The sequence below is a fragment of the Mytilinidion resinicola genome, assembly GCF_010093595.1.
Source record: "Mytilinidion resinicola strain CBS 304.34 unplaced genomic scaffold BDZ99scaffold_13, whole genome shotgun sequence".
NCBI classification, from domain to species: domain Eukaryota; kingdom Fungi; phylum Ascomycota; class Dothideomycetes; order Mytilinidiales; family Mytilinidiaceae; genus Mytilinidion; species Mytilinidion resinicola.
Window position 1 is genome coordinate 473,649 of NW_022985449.1, and position 16,576 is coordinate 490,224.

At 52.9% G+C, this 16,576-nt stretch overlaps 7 protein-coding genes across 7 annotated transcripts; 4 read left to right on the forward strand and 3 right to left on the reverse strand.

The window, feature by feature from the left end:
* Window positions 1-659: 659 nt before the first annotated feature.
* Window positions 660-1,065, reverse strand: BDZ99DRAFT_522337 (uncharacterized protein; the record flags this gene model as incomplete). The annotated part of the gene is made up of 2 exons (XM_033725695.1): window positions 660-831; window positions 911-1,065. 2 exons carry the CDS (start codon window positions 1,063-1,065, stop codon window positions 660-662), a joined length of 327 nt encoding a protein of 108 aa, XP_033574683.1.
* A 1-nt stretch (window position 1,066) lies between these two features.
* Window positions 1,067-2,145, reverse strand: BDZ99DRAFT_63488 (uncharacterized protein). Its single transcript, XM_033728788.1, has one exon. The coding sequence runs from the start codon at window positions 1,958-1,960 to the stop codon at window positions 1,289-1,291; it is 672 nt and encodes a 223-aa protein (XP_033574684.1). The 5' UTR covers window positions 1,961-2,145; the 3' UTR covers window positions 1,067-1,288.
* A 1,001-nt stretch (window positions 2,146-3,146) lies between these two features.
* Window positions 3,147-3,650, forward strand: BDZ99DRAFT_572621 (uncharacterized protein; the record flags this gene model as incomplete). The annotated part of the gene is made up of 1 exon (XM_033728217.1): window positions 3,147-3,650. One exon carries the CDS (start codon window positions 3,147-3,149, stop codon window positions 3,648-3,650), a length of 504 nt encoding a protein of 167 aa, XP_033574685.1.
* Window positions 3,651-4,221: 571 nt separating this feature from the next.
* On the forward strand, window positions 4,222-4,770 carry BDZ99DRAFT_478270 (uncharacterized protein; the record flags this gene model as incomplete). Its single annotated transcript, XM_033722163.1, has 2 exons — window positions 4,222-4,401; window positions 4,456-4,770. The coding sequence occupies 2 exons, from the start codon at window positions 4,222-4,224 to the stop codon at window positions 4,768-4,770; spliced, it is 495 nt and encodes a 164-aa protein (XP_033574686.1).
* A 1,436-nt stretch (window positions 4,771-6,206) lies between these two features.
* Window positions 6,207-8,846, forward strand: BDZ99DRAFT_464633 (ubiquitin carboxyl-terminal hydrolase 14). The gene is made up of 3 exons (XM_033720369.1): window positions 6,207-6,280; window positions 6,336-6,403; window positions 6,469-8,846. Exons 1-3 carry the CDS (start codon window positions 6,253-6,255, stop codon window positions 8,740-8,742), a joined length of 2,370 nt encoding a protein of 789 aa, XP_033574687.1. The 5' UTR covers window positions 6,207-6,252; the 3' UTR covers window positions 8,743-8,846.
* A 731-nt stretch (window positions 8,847-9,577) lies between these two features.
* Window positions 9,578-11,006, forward strand: BDZ99DRAFT_509905 (FeS cluster assembly scaffold IscU). Its single transcript, XM_033724434.1, has 3 exons — window positions 9,578-9,822; window positions 10,016-10,289; window positions 10,359-11,006. Exons 1-3 carry the CDS (start codon window positions 9,715-9,717, stop codon window positions 10,511-10,513), a joined length of 537 nt encoding a protein of 178 aa, XP_033574688.1. The 5' UTR covers window positions 9,578-9,714; the 3' UTR covers window positions 10,514-11,006.
* Window positions 11,007-11,908: 902 nt separating this feature from the next.
* Window positions 11,909-15,111, reverse strand: BDZ99DRAFT_478273 (uncharacterized protein; the record flags this gene model as incomplete). Its single annotated transcript, XM_033722164.1, has 5 exons — window positions 11,909-13,464; window positions 13,513-13,600; window positions 13,683-13,766; window positions 13,813-14,500; window positions 14,930-15,111. The coding sequence occupies 5 exons, from the start codon at window positions 15,109-15,111 to the stop codon at window positions 11,909-11,911; spliced, it is 2,598 nt and encodes an 865-aa protein (XP_033574689.1).
* Between the last annotated feature and the right edge of the window lie 1,465 nt (window positions 15,112-16,576).

The window sequence follows — 16,576 nt, forward strand, 5'->3', positions numbered from 1 at the left end:
CAGGCTCCTGGCAGAAGGATATTAGGACAGGGAAGAACTGCGGAGGTCCCTCCGCGTCGAGATTAACTTGAATAGTTGCAAGTTTTCACAGAATCAACCGTGCGAAAGGATATTTGATAGACGCGGCGTGCAAGCAGAGGACAATGTGGCGTGTTTGCTTTCTTTGACAAAAGCAACGGTCTGCAGATCAAGACTCTAGTAGAAGAATTTTGGGTTGAAAAAAGAGTTGTTGAGGCAGCCCTATGGAGGAACAGGGTCAATTTATTACAAGTCTATACAGAAGTGACCGTATGAGAGGGGATTTTCATAGACGCAGAGGGGGACGGGGAGGCTACATCTCGTAGTGACTTCCTAGCACATAAGTAACTGCGCATATTCAGGCCGATGGTAGAGGACTTCTAAGGATAGGGCGGACTACTTTCATCTGTTAAAGTAGCCACTCACCCCTCATCCATCCAACAGCCTCACATCCCTTATCTGCCTAAGCCTCTTCCATGTTACACACAGCTCAAACACTGTTCTCCGTGCCTCATTCCTCACAACTGCAAACGTTTACTCCCTGATCTCCTTCACCCTTGTTGCAGCCCCTACTAGCTCCCTACACCATTCGTAACGGTCCACACCCTCTTCCCAGGGCTAGCCATGTTAGGCGTAATCATTTATGTCTTCGTGCCAAGATTGGTGGTTGTGTTCTGGACGTCTTTGTCCATGGCGATAGGGTCTTGGGCCACGATGGAAATGTGAAAAAGATGGCAGCCCTGGGCTTGGATGGAGCTGGGGGTTTCGAGGAAGTCGAGCGTTGTCTCTAGCGATGTGGATGTTCTGAGTGTTCTGTAGAGGAAGAGAATTGAAGGAACGATCAGGGATATGGAGATGAAAATTGGGAGGGCTTGGTTCAAGAGGCGGGTACGGGGGGAGTCGGGGCAAACGATGGAAAGGAGGAGTATCAAATTTGGAAGGTTTGGTAGCTCGATAGAGGAGAAGGGAAGGTATGAGAAGGGAGAAGAAGACGAAGGTGGAGAGGGCTTGGATGAGGGCGATGGTAGTGGGGGTGGGAGAGGACATGGTGAGGTTGAGTAGATAGTGTGATATTTTGGATAACATCTTTTACTTATATATAGGACGAGCGACTAAAGCCCGACTTTTCTAAGAGGAGTGAGGTGGCACTTTGATGGCAGCAAGCTGAAAAGTCGACGTCGTCGTCAAATGCCCCGTTTCGTAGCTTTACAAGCGTTCGCAAACGCATTGAGTTCGTTCGGGGGACTTGGGCAGCCTATGAGCAGGATCCTCACTCCTCTCCCTTCCGCTCATCCCAAAACCCCTTCCCATAGCTCACAAGCACCTCCTCTCCGCTTTTAATGCCCCTTGCTCTAGCCCCCTTCCCGCTCTTCCCTGCACTCAACACATAAACCGCCATAACCTTCTCTACAGCACCCCCTCCCACATCCAACCACACCCCCCTAAATTCAGCATTTGGTACCGGCGGCCCTACGCCACGGTAGTCATTGATGAAGCGCGCCTCATTACCTATCCTCGTAGCGTCCACACCGATGCCTAGCTCGCGGTCGAGGGAAAGATCGTAGTCGGACGCTGGGTCTTCCTCGGCTTTGCCGTGGACGTAGCCGAGGTAGGGTAGGATGAGAGTGTTGGGCTGGAGGCTTTGCGCAGCGAAAAGGCCATGTTGGTTATGTGCCGGGTGGGTGGGAGAAGAGATGGGGGTAATCCGGACATTCGAGTAAGGAGCCGCTGATTTGATAATCGTGGGCGAGGTGGTTGCGGGTGTATTGAGTGCTGTTAGGACTTCAGGAGCCAATTGTTTGGAGTAAGCAGGCCGCCGGATGTAGGAGATGCCTGAAGGCCATCCTTTCGGTGAGACAGCCTTACTGGAAGTCTTGTTCGACTTGAAGTCCTTTTTTGAGACTTTCGTGTCTTTCCTTGAGGAGGCTATTTTAGGCCCCATTCCAGTATTTTGAGTATCTAGAGCAGTAATGTTCAGTCGACGGAGCCGTATAGGTCTCGAAGTTCAGTTTCAGCCATATGTTGCTATTGCCGGAATGCGCTGATGTTCTGGACAGTGAGACAGGCGATTGAATGATTACGGAGTATGCGGATGGTAATTAGACACCAGGGACCTGGCAATTAGATGAGCAATTTGGTGTAGCTAGCAACGTTCTCTGCTATTGATCTTCGACGCGGATCGTGAAGGGCGGAATTTCGAGGTTCCTGAGATTTGTGGCCCAAATTTGGCGGTTTCGAATTTGGAGTTGTGTAGCGGGGTGCGGTAGTGGCTGCTGTGGGAGTCCTGTGGCGCTCTACCGGTGAGGTTCTGTCATGCGAGATTCAGCCGTAGGAAGCTCTAGCCGCAGGAAGCTCTATACTGAGAAGGTAAGTTCTGTCATTAGTGTGGGTGTTGCGAGAACTGAATCTGGGAGAGCTGGTGGAGAGCGAGGTCCGCAATGTTGTTGTCGTCGAGCCTCCGGCATTCCAGGAGGCACATATCTGAGTATTTCTTATTCAGCGAACTCCTGAGAGGTCGCCCAACTTCGGCGAAACTTTTCCTCGGCGGCGCAACTGCACTGGTGGCATGGTGTGGTGTGGGGAGCGCGGGCCTTCGTTTGTCTTATGGCCTTGAGGCTCTCCTAATGCCAGCCACCGACGACGACCCACGACGCCTTCATCTCCGAACGCGACTCCAGACCCACTCGATGGGGAACGCGTGGCTTGCACGGGACCTGGCCAGCTGGCGACGCAGAACGTGGAGACTGCGAAATCGAACTCCTGATGGAGGGCGGCCCTGAGTGGAACCACGCCGCACGGAGAAGCGTAGCCGTCCAGCCAAACTGCACGACCGTGGCGCGCATCAGCTCGCAGCTCACAAGACAAAGGCACGTGAGAGGGCGCTGAGCTGAATTGAGGCCGATATCGACTTGTCAACTTCTTGGAAGGCAGCTAATGCTGACTACCAGCGACAGCGCCGGCGGAGCGGTCTCGTTGAGCGTGTCCACGATGCAAACCTAGAGAAGCTGGGCAGCTGGGCACTCGGTTGTGTGGCAAATGGTGCGACTGGTTTGCCTCTCCTGTCAAGCGCTCCACTGAGGTGCAGCAGACGCAGGAACCCGAGCCCCTTTCCGTATTGCATGCAGCCAATGGCCGCCTCGCAAATTTTTACCACGCTTCTGGGCTCAGCGTTCGCAGACGTCCGTTTTGCACGGGACGACACCACGCAACAACAGCGCGACGACGGCGCAACTTTCCCCAGCGGCGTCTATTTTAGGACCTCAATCAGCGCCCCTGCTCGCCGCGACGGCCTGCAGATCGCACTTGGAAGACCGTTGCGCGCAATCTGCGAAGCTTCCAGCCCGGCCAGCCCTCACACGGCGCACTCGGCGCCGCGGCCATTGTCGACCGCCCGCACCCAATCCAAGACAGACCAGCCTGCCACACGGGATCCAGCGATGGCGCCCACGGCCACAGCAGCGGCATCCTCACCGGACGCGGCCGACTGGTGCAACGGGCGACCGCGGCCTCAGAATGCTCGCCAGGCCGCCAGCGTTGCAGTCGCATCTCGTGCGTCACGTCACGCAGTCATGGCTTTGCCCACGCCGACACCAGCCAGCTCGCTATCAACGATACGGTTGGCAGTCGGCTGATCCGGCGGCTCGAAGCTTGAGGGCCTCAGACGAGGCTGGTCGGCCCACTGATAGGCTGCACGCCGGGACAGGTCGCCCGCGCCCCTGGTGATGAGTGAGCCCTCGATAGTGTGCTGCAATCTCGTGTGCGGCGGAAATGCCCAACGCTGATAGGAAAGTCGCCGGGCCTGGGTGGGATCCGTCAATAAACAGGCAGATAGCGGCCCTGACCGCGCTCCACTCTCCGCTTCCGGGACGTCCCCCTTTTCGTATCCACCAACGCCCAGCAGCCGACAACGCGCCCACCCTGGGCCGGCAGGGCTGGTCGGTGCGACCTCCAATCGATTCCTTGCGTGTCGACCCCGGCAAGGCCTGCCCGCTGCACGGCCTACTCGCTGGAAGCCCTGAGTATAAGACCCAGCTGCTCACCACATGCTCTTTTCTTCTTCACCCACATTCGCTCTCTCACGAACACCAACGGTCTTTGCCGATTCCACTCGTTTAATCAACGCCCCGACTATCAACTCCTCCTCAAGCCCTACCAACAAACTCCACTTACCGTTCACCAACGTCAATAATTAATATCAACAAGATGCGTTTCTCCTCCACCATCGCTGCCACCGCCGCCCTCGTGGCTGGTGTGTCCGCTGGCTACGGCAACTTCACCGCCTCCCCGGTCGCCTACGTCACCGAGACCTACGTCGACTACACCACCGTCTGCCCGGAGGCCACCACCCTGACCATCGGCGAGTCGACCTACACCGTCACTGAGGTCAGTTTCCCTAGAGCATCCTGAAATTCGAGCAATCACTAACTCCCCTTCAAGGCCACTACCCTGACCATCACCGCCTGCTCGTGCACCCTGACCAAGCCCGTCTACACCAGCCTGGTCACCTCGTGCTCCACCAGCGCGGCCTCCGCGGCCCCGGCTCCCCCAGTGTACACCTCCGTCGCTGCTGGCTCTTCCCCGGCCCCGTACCCCATCGGCACTGGATCCACCCCGGCCTACACCCCCAAGCCCACTGGCACCGGTGCCTACACCGCCCCGATCGCCACCTTCACTGGTGCTGCCAACAAGGTTGGCGCTGCCTCCGGCGCTGGCCTTGCGGCCCTCTTCGGCCTCGTCGCTTACGTCTTGTAAGCGGCTGGTTCATGAGAGGCCTGTCGCGCACCAGAGCAGTTTGATGTTCGACAGGTCGATTATGGATGGGCAGTTTTGGGGATTCGGTTTCTCTCGCGGTCAACGGCTCCAGGCTTCCTATCATGATTCTTAGGCATTGCGATAGGCGTCTGGGGTCGTTTCTCCGGGCGTGCGGCGTCATCCACCTGTACGGATGGTTCTTGCACCGAGTTGCATACCTTAATTTCTTGTTGACGCTTGGTACATCGATGGAAGGGCTCCAGTCAAGATACTCTGAGGGGCGAATGTTCAAGTGGTGTGGTCTGGAGAATTCATGTTCATAATAACTCGAGCGATGTTGGATAGTCATCTTCCCGGGAAGAGTTTGGGCAAGCTTAATCACATGTTCTTTTCCACTACTCGTCGTCTTGATACCCTCTTGCGCGTCTCTTTCTTCGGTGGTCCGCCCAGGCGGCAACCCTAATGGTTCCAGTACATCTTTTTTGGGAGTTTTGTCGGTCTTCCTGTCAATGATATCCAATGCGCAGGGCATATAGAGAGTCTCAGGTTACTTTATACGATAGCTTAGATTTATGGCCGATTCTTCAACATACGCATTGCCTGGGACGCCGACTTTTGGCCCAGCACTTTTGATCTCGTGCAGAATTGTAGCACTGTGAACTCACTGAATTGATGGCAAACGGCGTGGTGTGAGCGGAGTGGAGAGAGGTCTGACATCCATAATGCTGGCAACGTTCCGGGGGGATGCGATTGACCCGGAATGTAAAATTGCGCAGGTCCCACGGCGGCTCGCTATCGATTCGGCTACACTTCCTCATCAAAGCAAGACTTACGCTACTGGTTTCTGGTTCTCTATGCCGCATTTAGATAGCTGTACGACAAAACTTCCAAGGCGATGGAGCCTGTCAGGCCACGATCGCTCTACGCTCTGGACCTGGTGAATCACTGCGGCGGATGCAGTGGGTGTTTCCGGCGCAGGAATGGCGTTGCTGGCGCGAGGGGGAGATGCGGGAAGCTGTCGTGAAATAGACTTCCAGGGTCTACGACGACACGGCATGGCTTTTGAAACACTGAGATAACGTAAGGAGCCTGGTTACGCAGCTAGAGATTAGGGAGATACGCATCAGTGGGTCATAAATATGTGCACCCGATTTTATGCCATCTTGAGTACTGGAAGCAAAGAGGCCAAAATCCCGCTCTGAGCACACTTACATCTTATCCGGATTTCAAGCAATGTGATGAATCTTCTCAAGTAGTAGGGCGAGTGTGCAACCTTTAAGAGAAGGCGCAGTAAATATCATCTGTTATTCAAACGTGAGAGATCTGTTGGTGTTGAAGTTGCATTTACCTATCTACCCCGCTAAAATGAGGCTGACACCCACGCGCCTCCCACCACGGCTCCGTCATTCCAGGCACCACCACTCTGCAGCCTATCACCCACGTCTCTGCGTTCCTTCCTCTCCCCCTCTTTAACAATCTGCCATGGCCTGTAAACACGTCGACGCTCCGGGTAGGTCTCCGCCAGCTACAGTACATAGCTTCCACAGACTTAACCACCATCGCAGAGCTTCATGCCCCCGGGCCAACCCAGTCTGTTTACCGTGAAGACTGCACACAGTGCTTTGACTCAATAGTAGGATTCATCAAAGACGCTCTTCAAGATCATTACCTGTATAGTTAACAGAATACCTGTTTCAGGACGACCCCTCTGGCTTAGATGTTTGCCTCTTCTGCTTCAACGGAGGCTGCACCGGCGACAGGAGCCACTCTCTCCTCCATCATGTCTCGAGCAAGCATCCCCTTGTCCTCAACATCAAGCGTACTAGGAAGAAGGTCAAGCGGGACGAGCCACCCCAGAAGATCTCTAAGCTCTCCATCGCCGCCGAGACGGAATCGGACCGCTACGACACGACCACCCAAGTCAAATGTTACGAATGTGGCATCGACGACGTTGATCGGACCTCGGGCAAGCTCTCCAATGTTGTGGACGCTGTGCTAAAGGCAAATACATTCGCTAGGCAGGAGGAAGTGAAGGCGTGGGAGCAAGAGTTGACGGCATGCGAGCACACGCTGTATTTGGAACAGCAACCTGCGAGAGTGATCGAGTCTCAAAGCCTTGGCCATTGCTCCAAGTGTGAACTGAACGAGAATCTGTGGTTGTGTCTCACATGTGGCAACCTTGGCTGTGGTAGAGCTCAATTCGGAGGGACCGGAGGAAACTCCCATGGTGTTGCACATACCCAAGACACTGGTCATCCTGTGGCGGTCAAGCTTGGTTCCCTGACGGCAGATGGCACCGCTGATATCTACTGCTACTCTTGCGACGAGGAACGAGTGGATCCGGAGCTCCCAGATCATCTGATGCACTGGGGGATCAACATCAAGGACAGAATCAAGACGGAGAAGAGTCTCACAGAGATGCAGGTTGAGCAGAATCTGTTGTGGGAATTCTCTATGACTACAGAGGATGGGAAGGAGCTGAAGCCGCTTTTTGGTGCTGGATTCACCGGACTGAAGAATCTTGGTAATAGCTGTTATCTGGCAAGCGTGCTTCAGAGCCTGTTCGCCATGCCAGAGTTTTCAGAGCGGTATTATCTTCCTAATGAAGCACCCCCGAACACATCCACCCCCGCAGAAGACTTGGAAACGCAGTTGCGGAAGCTGGCAGATGGTCTGCTCTCTGGACGCTACTCCAAGCCTGATAGCGATATTGTTGTCTCGGAGCACACGCCAGAAGTACCACACCAGAAAGGCCTTGCTCCTGCTATGCTCAAGCATCTTATCGGACGAGGACATGCCGAGTTTTCCACAATGAGACAACAAGACTCTTTCGAACTACTCCTTCACCTCCTGAAGCTCATCACGCGCTCGCAGCACCCATCAGGCTTGAAGGATCCTGTGGAGGCTTTCCGCTTCGTCATGGAGCAGCGACTACAATGCCTAAACTGCAAGAAAGTGCGATATCGTACTGACGAGCAGGAGAACATCTCAATCCCCGTGCCCATCAGGAGAGTTCCAAAGGAAGCCAAGATGGATGTAACCGATAGCGAAGGCAAAGATAAGGAGAAGGAGGAGTTCGAACCTGTGACTTTGAAAGAGTGCCTGGACATCTTTACAGCTAACGAAATGGTTGAGCTCACCTGCTCTTCTTGCGGCAGCACAGACGGCTTTCTGAAGAAATCGCTCTTCAAGACTTTCCCTACAGTGCTAGCAGTCAATGCACGTCGCTTCGAGTTGGTCAATTGGGTTCCCACTAAGCAGGACGTTCCGGTCCTTGTCGACGACGAACCATTCTCCTTTGATGCCTACAAATCCCATGGACTCAGCGATGGCGAAGAGTTGCTTCCGGAAGATACTAATGTCGGAAGTGCTCCCAAGTGGGTGCCAAACGAGGCTGGCCTGGCAATGCTAGAGGCAATGGGCTTCCCGCGTGTCAGGTGCGAGAAAGCGCTACATGCTACAGGAAACGCGGATCCAGAAGCTGCCTCTAATTGGCTGTTCTCTCATATGGAAGACCCTGATATTGATACGCCTATCGACTTCAATGCCGGTGCTGGCGCCGGGGGTGCAGCGTCAGCTATTGATCCGGAGAAGATCGAGTCTCTGTGCAACATGGGCTTTGGCGCCCCTCAATCTCGACAGGCGTTGAAGGAAACTGGTGGCGATGTTGAGAGGGCGGTGGACTGGCTGTTCAATCATCCTGACGCTGTTGGTGACTTCGATGACGACAGCGGTAGCAAGGTACGAATCATCATCTTGACCTTCTCTCTATCTATTATATTTGAAGCCCTAGAGACTGACCATGTCCACCGTAGGATGGCCCCTCAACCGAACCAGCTGCAAAGTTCGTTCCTGGCAGTGACAAGCTGCCTGCAACATTCAAGCTGGAATCTATCGTCTGCCACAAAGGAAGCTCGATACATGCTGGGTAAGCAGCCAGTTACAGAATCTGCCATTTCCTTCAAAAGCTAACATGATCGAACAGGCACTACGTAGCATTTATTCGAAAGAACATCCCAGAAGACAACGCCACGTCGTGGGTGCTCTTCAATGATGAAAAGGTGGCCAAAGCAGGCGACGTGGAGGAGATGAAGAAGTTTGCATATGTCTATTTCTTCAGGCGTTCGTGAGGCAAGTGAGCGGCATGCATACGACTTGGCGATTGGTGGTGATTGGCATTTGCGGCTGGCGCAAAGGTGGGTGGTGCATTGGCGGGGCGGCAGTCGATTGGATGAGGCATGAGGGGTGAAAAGCGAATATGATAGACAGGTTTATACACCATTCCCAGGGGGTTTACGCCTCCTTCATTCCCTCTCCGATACAGGCCCGTTGATAAGGAGGTCCTTTACAAATCAAGAAGTGTTAGATCTATTCGTCTTGCAATTCTTCGATGTCGTGCAAGATTTATTGAAGTGGAATCATAGGACGTCGCCGGATATACTGCGGAAGAATCCCATCGCACGGCACAACAGTAGGACTTGTTGCATACATTAGCTGTTGTAAATACCGGCATGTCCAGGCATAGTTCACTTTCTTGTATGCAGTGATGAGGTGGCTAGTATATGGGATGAAAAGCGATGGCGGCAATAGATGGCAAGTGAATAGGAAAGTGCCGAGTGAATTGAAGATACAGACTTATCTACCTACCTGCAATTGGTACAAAGGCTCGGACATATCGGAGTAGTGCAGCTTTATCCGCTTTCACCCTTCACCAGATGGAAAAACGTGGGGCACACATGGCCCGTGCACGATTCGCCACATGACATAAGTCTGGGCGTCTGGAACTTAAACTCCTCGGGCTAAGTTGAACGAGCTTTCGCGTCTCGAAGAACACCACATCCACCACCTACAACCCACCTACCACCTACAATCCATCTGCGTAATCTGCTTTTGCCATCGACCTACCGCCCCTTCAACCTACACGCACATCTCCAGCCCTCCACCATGTTCAGGAGGATCGCAACCACCGTCCCCGCGACCGCGGGCCGAGTTCTCTCCAGCGCTGCCAGACCCTCCATCGCCTCTCCCATACGGACCGCCGCGCCCGCGAGCGTTGGCGTCAACAGCCGGCGGACCTACCACGAAAAAGATGAGTCTTCCCCCCTCTCTCACCGCCGTATGTCGGAGCAATTGCCACACCGCACACCTCGGCCATAAGCCCCCCTCATCTCCGCCCTCTCCCCCTCTTGTTGTTCATCCGCGACGCTCCGCTAACACCTTGTCACTGCTCGACCACTACAACAAGCCGCGCAATGTCGGCTCCATGTCCAAGAACGACACCGATGTCGGCACGGGGCTGGTCGGCGCGCCGGCGTGCGGCGACGTCATGAAGCTGCAGATCCGCGTCGACCCCAACGACAACACGATCTCGGACGTCAAGTTCAAGACGTTTGGGTGCGGGAGCGCGATTGCGAGTTCCTCGTATTTGACCGAGTTGGTGCGGGGGATGACGCTGGAGGATGCGGCGAAGATTCGGAATACCGAGATTGCGAAGGAGTTGTGTTTGCCGCCTGTGAAATGTGAGTTTTTGCTGAAAACGATAAGGGGAAAGGAGATGGGGGATTATGGGCTGACGATGAATTTGATAGTGCATTGCTCCATGCTCGCCGAAGATGCGATCAAATCCGCCATCTCGAACTACTACACCAAGAACCCCAAGGCGCGCGCGACGGATCTGGGAGGCACCGGTGCGCCGATTCCGAAGGTCGAGATTGAGACGGTATCGGCGGGGTCAGCTGCGTGAGACTCTCTCAAAGAGAAATGGGATGGTTGAAAATTGAGTCGGAAGGGGATAGGTGGTTGTGGACGAAACGTCGTTTCATACCCTGTGGCTTGGGTTTCTATCACTGGAGACGGCGAGGACAACCGAATTCTCCCCTTACTGAAATGGCCCTGATGGCGTTGGGGTTGGCGTGCTTGCTTGCTTGTGGTTTCTTCTTGAGAAGCGAGTGGGAATTGAAATTGGTAGTTTTGTAGCTAGTGCCTGAGACAAATCTCAACTGCTTGAACCTACACCAGTATCCTGCCATCATGAGTGTGAGATACAAGACGGCGATAACTGCGTTGTTAGTGACGTGGTGGTCAACAATAAAGAAGCTTGCGAAAACGCCAAGCTGCATCCCACAGCAAGCGAAGAAATGAAGCGTAGAGGATGACGGGGTCCCAAGTCTTATGTATGTATCAAGAAAAGAACGAAGAACTAGAGTCCCGTGGAGCAACTACAGACTTATGCAACCCCCCAACCAGCCAAGAACCGCGGTCCCCCAAAGCTCCAGTTATCTCACGCCACTGTTCTGACGAATGGCAGCCGCGGGTACGATCTGATATCGCGGTATCAGATGCTGACATCGGGTGGCCAGGACGTCAACTTGTGTGCATGGGGCACCAGGCTGTGGGTTTGAGCCAAAGGTGCAATGCTGGACTACGGCGCAGCTTGATCCAGGGCCTCTAAGTCGTGGTTGATAGCCCTGTAACTAACGCTCGATTTGTTGTTTTGAAAGCGGGGGTTATGAATGCGGGGAGGGGGCTGGCTTGGGGGCTGTTGGAATGAATTCGGGGTTGATTATGATGTGGCGGGATCTATGGACGGGAGCTAACTAGTCTGTTGCTAATTGGACTTTGCTTTGGGCAATATCATTGGCGTGGACTAGTTATGGATCAGGGCATCGGATTGGGGGGAATGCGCCATGCATTGAGATGTATGAACGGGAGCCCGTCCCGTGCGATTTACACTCGATTTGGGCATGTTATTGACAAGGCTTGTGCAATTAGCCCTTTGATGAGAAAGATGAACTGGAACCAGTCTATGTGATTTGCAACTTGCTCTTTTTTTTTGGCATGATATTAATAGGCCTGTGAGCACGTGACAAGGAGCGCGTTTTAGAATTAACTTCCAACGTCCTCGCGACATGCAAGTTTCTTCACAAAAGAGTTCGCGCGATAGTTGTCTGCTAAGATAGGTTTCGAAACAATGAAGCAAGAATGATATGCCGCTGCAGAGACTCCGCTGTGAGATACACAAAATGCCCGCTCAATCGTATCGTCGTAACATGCGCTCGCTCGCTCACTCGCTCCTTAAAAATGTCTCGAAGCCTCGCGTCAAATCACCATCGCCACTCCTCCCACCTCCAAGCCGCTCTCAATGGCTGATGTACTGAAATACAGCGCTCACCTCCGCACACCCCGCCGCCGTCTCCTGCCTCAACAGCAAGTCCTGAATCGTGCTCAGTGGACTCTTTTCTCCCCCATTGACAAAGTGATTCCACGTGCTTGTGTCACCATACAACATCGCTTGCGCCGTGAGGATCTGCTTCCCATCCTCCTTCCGACATCGCTTGCACTTGAACGTATCGTGAGTGTCGCTAGTCGTGTGATCTCGATACTGGAACAGCTCGCGTAGGGAGTCGAGACTGAAATGGCGTTCGACGTCTTCTGCACTGTCGACGACGCAGGAGGAGAGGGACTGCTTATGGGACTGACGCTGGAAGATCTTTTCCTCGATCGTACCCGTTGCGATAAAGCGGTATACGAAACAGTCTTTCTTCTGTCCGTCACGCCACACACGCGCGAGGGCCTGCTGATCAGCTGCGGGATTCCAGTCTGGGTCGAAGAGGACGAGGCGGTTCGCGCCAATGAGATTGAGACCGCATCCGCCAGCTTTGCTGCTGAGGAGAAAAATAAACTCGGGACCGTCTGGGTCGTTGAATTTGTCGACGAGCTTTTGGCGTTTGGAAACGTTCATGGTGCCATCGAGGCGGAGGCAGCCATAATTGCGTGCGCGGCAAAGTTGCGCAAAGACGTCGAGGGTTTGTGTATAATTGGAGATTAAAACAATCTTGTCGTTGGTGTCGGCGCGGATCCGGGCTAGCATGCGATCAAGGACGAGCATCTTGCCCGAGTACCAAACTTTCACATCGCGGTCCCGACCACGGGCATCTCTCTGAACAAAGTCATCGGGGAAGATGTCCTCGCATCCAGGCAGGTCGCCAGGTAAGTCCAACAGATCTGGATGATTGCAAAGCTTCTTGAGCATCCCGATAGCTTTGAGGGGCTGACTGCCTTTTCCACGAAGCAGGGACTGGATCTCAGGAGTCTTGATAAAGTAGTTGTAGAGGTCCTTCTGGAAGGGTGCGAGATTGCAGAAGACAACGTGCTCGTACTTAACCGGGAGGTATTTCGAAAGGATGTCATTCGTGCGGCGAATGATAAATTTGTTGACCAAAGTGAGGAGCTGACTTAAGCATTCGTCGCCCTTTTTGCGATCAGCATCAGTACCAGAGGCGTCACGTCCTCGGAGAATAGGAAGTTCGAATTTTTTGCGGAAGTCGTTGCGAGTGCCCAGATAGTTCGGATTGGCGAAGTTGAGTAGTGAGAAGTATTCAGAAAGATCGTTTTGGATTGGAGTTCCAGTGAGGATAACACGTTTTTGGACATTGAGTCCACTTAAGGCCACAAATGTCTGGTTTTCGCTATTCTTTAGTCGATGTCCCTCGTCGGCGAGGAGTAGTCCTATGGGTGTCTGCGCTAGTTCTTCAACATTTAACCTTAGCGTTTCGTACGAGACGATCAAGACTGGTCGAACGACAGCACGGCCACTTGCGATAGCCCACTGGCGAAGTTGTTGCGTCAGTACTTCTTTAGATGCCTTGCCATCAATTGCGAATGGAGTTATTGCGTCCGGGCCCAGCCATTTGACTAGCAACGTTAGCATCGGAGCGAATCTCGTGGGAAGCCAAGCCTTACCTAATTCGTTCGCCCAATTTCTCACGAGACTAGATGGGCAGACAATAACACACTTCTGAATTGTTGGTTTGCCTGCTTCGGGAGATTGCTTAAGAAGTGTCCACATCAAAGCAATGCATTGCAGCTGTTTTCGTTAGTGGAAGTCACTGGTATCTGAGCGACGGACTTACTGTCTTTCCTAGACCCATCTCATCGGCCATAATGCATCCTTCAGCATTCGGATCTATCAAACCAGTGGTACATCTATATAAGAACTACACCAATTAGCCATAATCTCCAATCAAACATTCTCTCACAGACCTTAACACCCTCAATCTGATGCGGCCTCAGCACCTTCGCCAATTTCGGATCAATAACCACCGGCACCTTCGGTCTATCATCTACCTTCTTCTTCAACCCTAAAATGTCCGCAAGACTCTTATGCACAACCGGTGCATCTAATGTCACCTCATCTCCATTGCCTTCTCCCTCCTTCGCCTCTTCTACCGCCAGCGTCTTCGGCTTATCATCAACCGTTGGATCATACAACACAATTGCAAACTCTCCACTCGGATCATGCAGCGGCCTCGCCACAAATACCCGGCCTTGCCTCATTCCCAGCAAAGGTGCCGGGCGAAACGCGTTGTACTCCCCGACATTCTTATTCAGTAGCGGCACCGCAAAGCGCGACTTAAATGCCGTGTCCTTATCTTTTGGTTTGAACACCGGGAAGCGATTCGCATCGCGAGTGGCGAGCGCGAGGCGTTCTTCATTAGAGTATGGTTTGTCGCCGTCCTCGACGCTTCCGTCAGCGTCCTTGTAGCTGATCTTGCGGCGCTTGCGGGCGGGTTTCTCGGAAGCCCGTGTTGGGGCAGCAGTACCAGGACATTTGAAGGGGCGGACGAGGCGAGAGACGGTTTCGGGCGTGCCGCCGTAGAGACGGGCGGACTTTTGGGTGGGAGTCGCGTTCTCCTTGTTTTCGCCCGATGCGAGGGCTTTGGGACGCTGCCTGTTTCTCAATTAGTCTCGCGTTGAGGGTGTATAGGGGAGTGCTTATACATTTGGTGGTATAGAGCTGATGAGGTGTGGTGTTTAGGCGGCGAGGTGAAGGTTTTGGGACGCGACTGGTTCGTCAGCGGAAATCGCGCTAGCACATGACTTGCTTAGCATCATCGTCATACAATTCACCATTGCTCTACATTACAAAAGACTACCTTCCCTCCCTCTACACGGAGCATAACTAGAAGCCGAGCACAGACTCACAGAAAACGACAATCATCCGTCTACTATGCCGCTCTGGAGACACTCAATAGGTAGGTTCATCAAGACGAGAACAACAATTGTAACATCAAATACAATTGCGGAACAGCCTCCAAGCACTGCCAATCCTTCCTAAAACGGCGCGTTTTAGTGTTCATTCTCTGTCCGTCCAGCATACGCAGCCTCCCACGCGTCCTGGTCAGCGCCCCGAAGTTTCTCAATATATCGCTTTCCCTCATCATAATCCATCGGCAGTTTAAGTCCATATGCCATCATGAAGTTCTTCAGGCCACGCTTGCCAGAGTACCCCGCGTCCTTCAACCACTCGGAATCCGACTTGTCTTTCGGCTGGAGTGGCATCTGACAGTACTCAAGCACCCACAGACCATCGATCTCCTTGCAATCCGCGATCAAAACCTCCTCTCCTCTTCCATTCCGGTTGAACAAGCTTCCAGTCTCGCTAGACCAGAATATCCCACTCATCTTGAATTTGCTCAGACTAACAACCGTCGTAGGCATTTCCGGGCAGTAGGCAGCGTTGAGTAAGATGAATTGAGTTCCGTTTGAACCGTGAACAAGTGCGTTACCGAATCCAAGAATTGGCAGCTGGCCTGAACCGCTAAGTACGAATTCGTTGTCGGTGGCTGACGTGATTCCGTCGGTGAAGCGGCTGATATCGTTGACGATATGTCGAGTTGTATTTGAAGAAATAATGACGCTTTTGCTCAGCTTGTAGGCCGGGGCAACGTCCTGGGAACGATTTGTCACTTTCGTGACGCCTCCAGCATAATTCATGTATGAGGGCATATTCGGAAAGAGGTAATGGTCAGATAAGTAATTGTGAGATTAGAGATTTGGAAAGCGATACGACGCGGTTTATACCTATAAGCTCGCTCGAACTCAGCTGAATGCTCAGCTGAATGCTGCCTGTTGTTTGCCACCGTTGCCACCGTTGCCGCCTGCAAACCTCTCTTAGCACCTCAATACAACTCATACTTCCTTCACTGATTCTTTGCCCTTCCTACGCCAGCTGCCAAACATAGAGGTGCAGATCTATATGGACACTGTCAGTTATCGCGGCTTCTCTTTCCGCGTCACGTTACTCTCCTTTCTCGTCACCTGTTATACACGTGCGCTCAACAAAAATACAAACTCATGTTCAAAATAGCTTGGACTTCATTCTCATTCATCATCTGCCCCATCATCTACAACTTCATCAGCACCGTCGCTCGTACCACTGTGATTTCCGAGTAGATTCAGTCACGTGACGTAATCTCGGTGGCAAAATTCATTAAATCTAGTCACGTGACTGAATCTGCTCGGAAATCACGGTGGTACGTAAGAACGTTTATTTACTCCTACTTATCTTTTCTCACTACGTATTTCCGGCATCAAACTCCTTCCAGAACTGCTATCTAACACACGCAACGTTTATAACAAACAATACAGACTTTGTATTGAACCAATCTACCTCCAATGCACTTGCCTCACGGCCAGCTAACAGGATCACCAAATAAGAAGAGAGTGCGGAGTGTATTTTCTCCACGTGGAGGAGACACCTTCCGTGTAGAGCAGACTTCCTCCATGGGTAGATGCTCTCTAAAGAGTATTCCTACTACTCGTTTGACTCTTCGTCCCCACCACCTCGCCTAGGTCCTAGCTGTCTCACAGCAAGAAACTCTACAGGACTCAACCGTATCTCCCACGCCACGTTATCCCCCAACTGCCTCCCCTTTTCAATCCCTAATCTCTCCTACTATTATTATTATTATTAGGTTCTATTAGGCCGATTTAGCTCCCGTTAGGGTCCATGCGGCAGTGCTAT

What these genes read in the sequence shown, in the direction of transcription:
- BDZ99DRAFT_63488 (XM_033728788.1), bottom strand. Translation starts at nt 1,960, where the DNA reads ATGGGGCCTAAAATAGCCTCCTCAAGGAAAGACACGAAAGTCTCAAAA.
- BDZ99DRAFT_464633 (XM_033720369.1), top strand. Translation starts at nt 6,253, where the DNA reads ATGGCCTGTAAACACGTCGACGCTCCGG. An exon ending in TAAACACGTCGACGCTCCGG is followed by an intron (nt 6,281 to 6,335) that starts GTAGGTCTCCGC and finishes CCACCATCGCAG; the next exon opens with AGCTTCATGCCCCCGGGCCA. An exon ending in CACAGTGCTTTGACTCAATA is followed by an intron (nt 6,404 to 6,468) that starts GTAGGATTCATC and finishes TACCTGTTTCAG; the next exon opens with GACGACCCCTCTGGCTTAGA.
- BDZ99DRAFT_509905 (XM_033724434.1), top strand. Translation starts at nt 9,715, where the DNA reads ATGTTCAGGAGGATCGCAACCACCGTCCCCGCGACCGCGGGCCGAGTT. An exon ending in GGACCGCCGCGCCCGCGAGC is followed by an intron (nt 9,823 to 10,015) that starts GTTGGCGTCAAC and finishes CACTACAACAAG; the next exon opens with CCGCGCAATGTCGGCTCCAT. An exon ending in GTGTTTGCCGCCTGTGAAAT is followed by an intron (nt 10,290 to 10,358) that starts GTGAGTTTTTGC and finishes TGAATTTGATAG; the next exon opens with TGCATTGCTCCATGCTCGCC.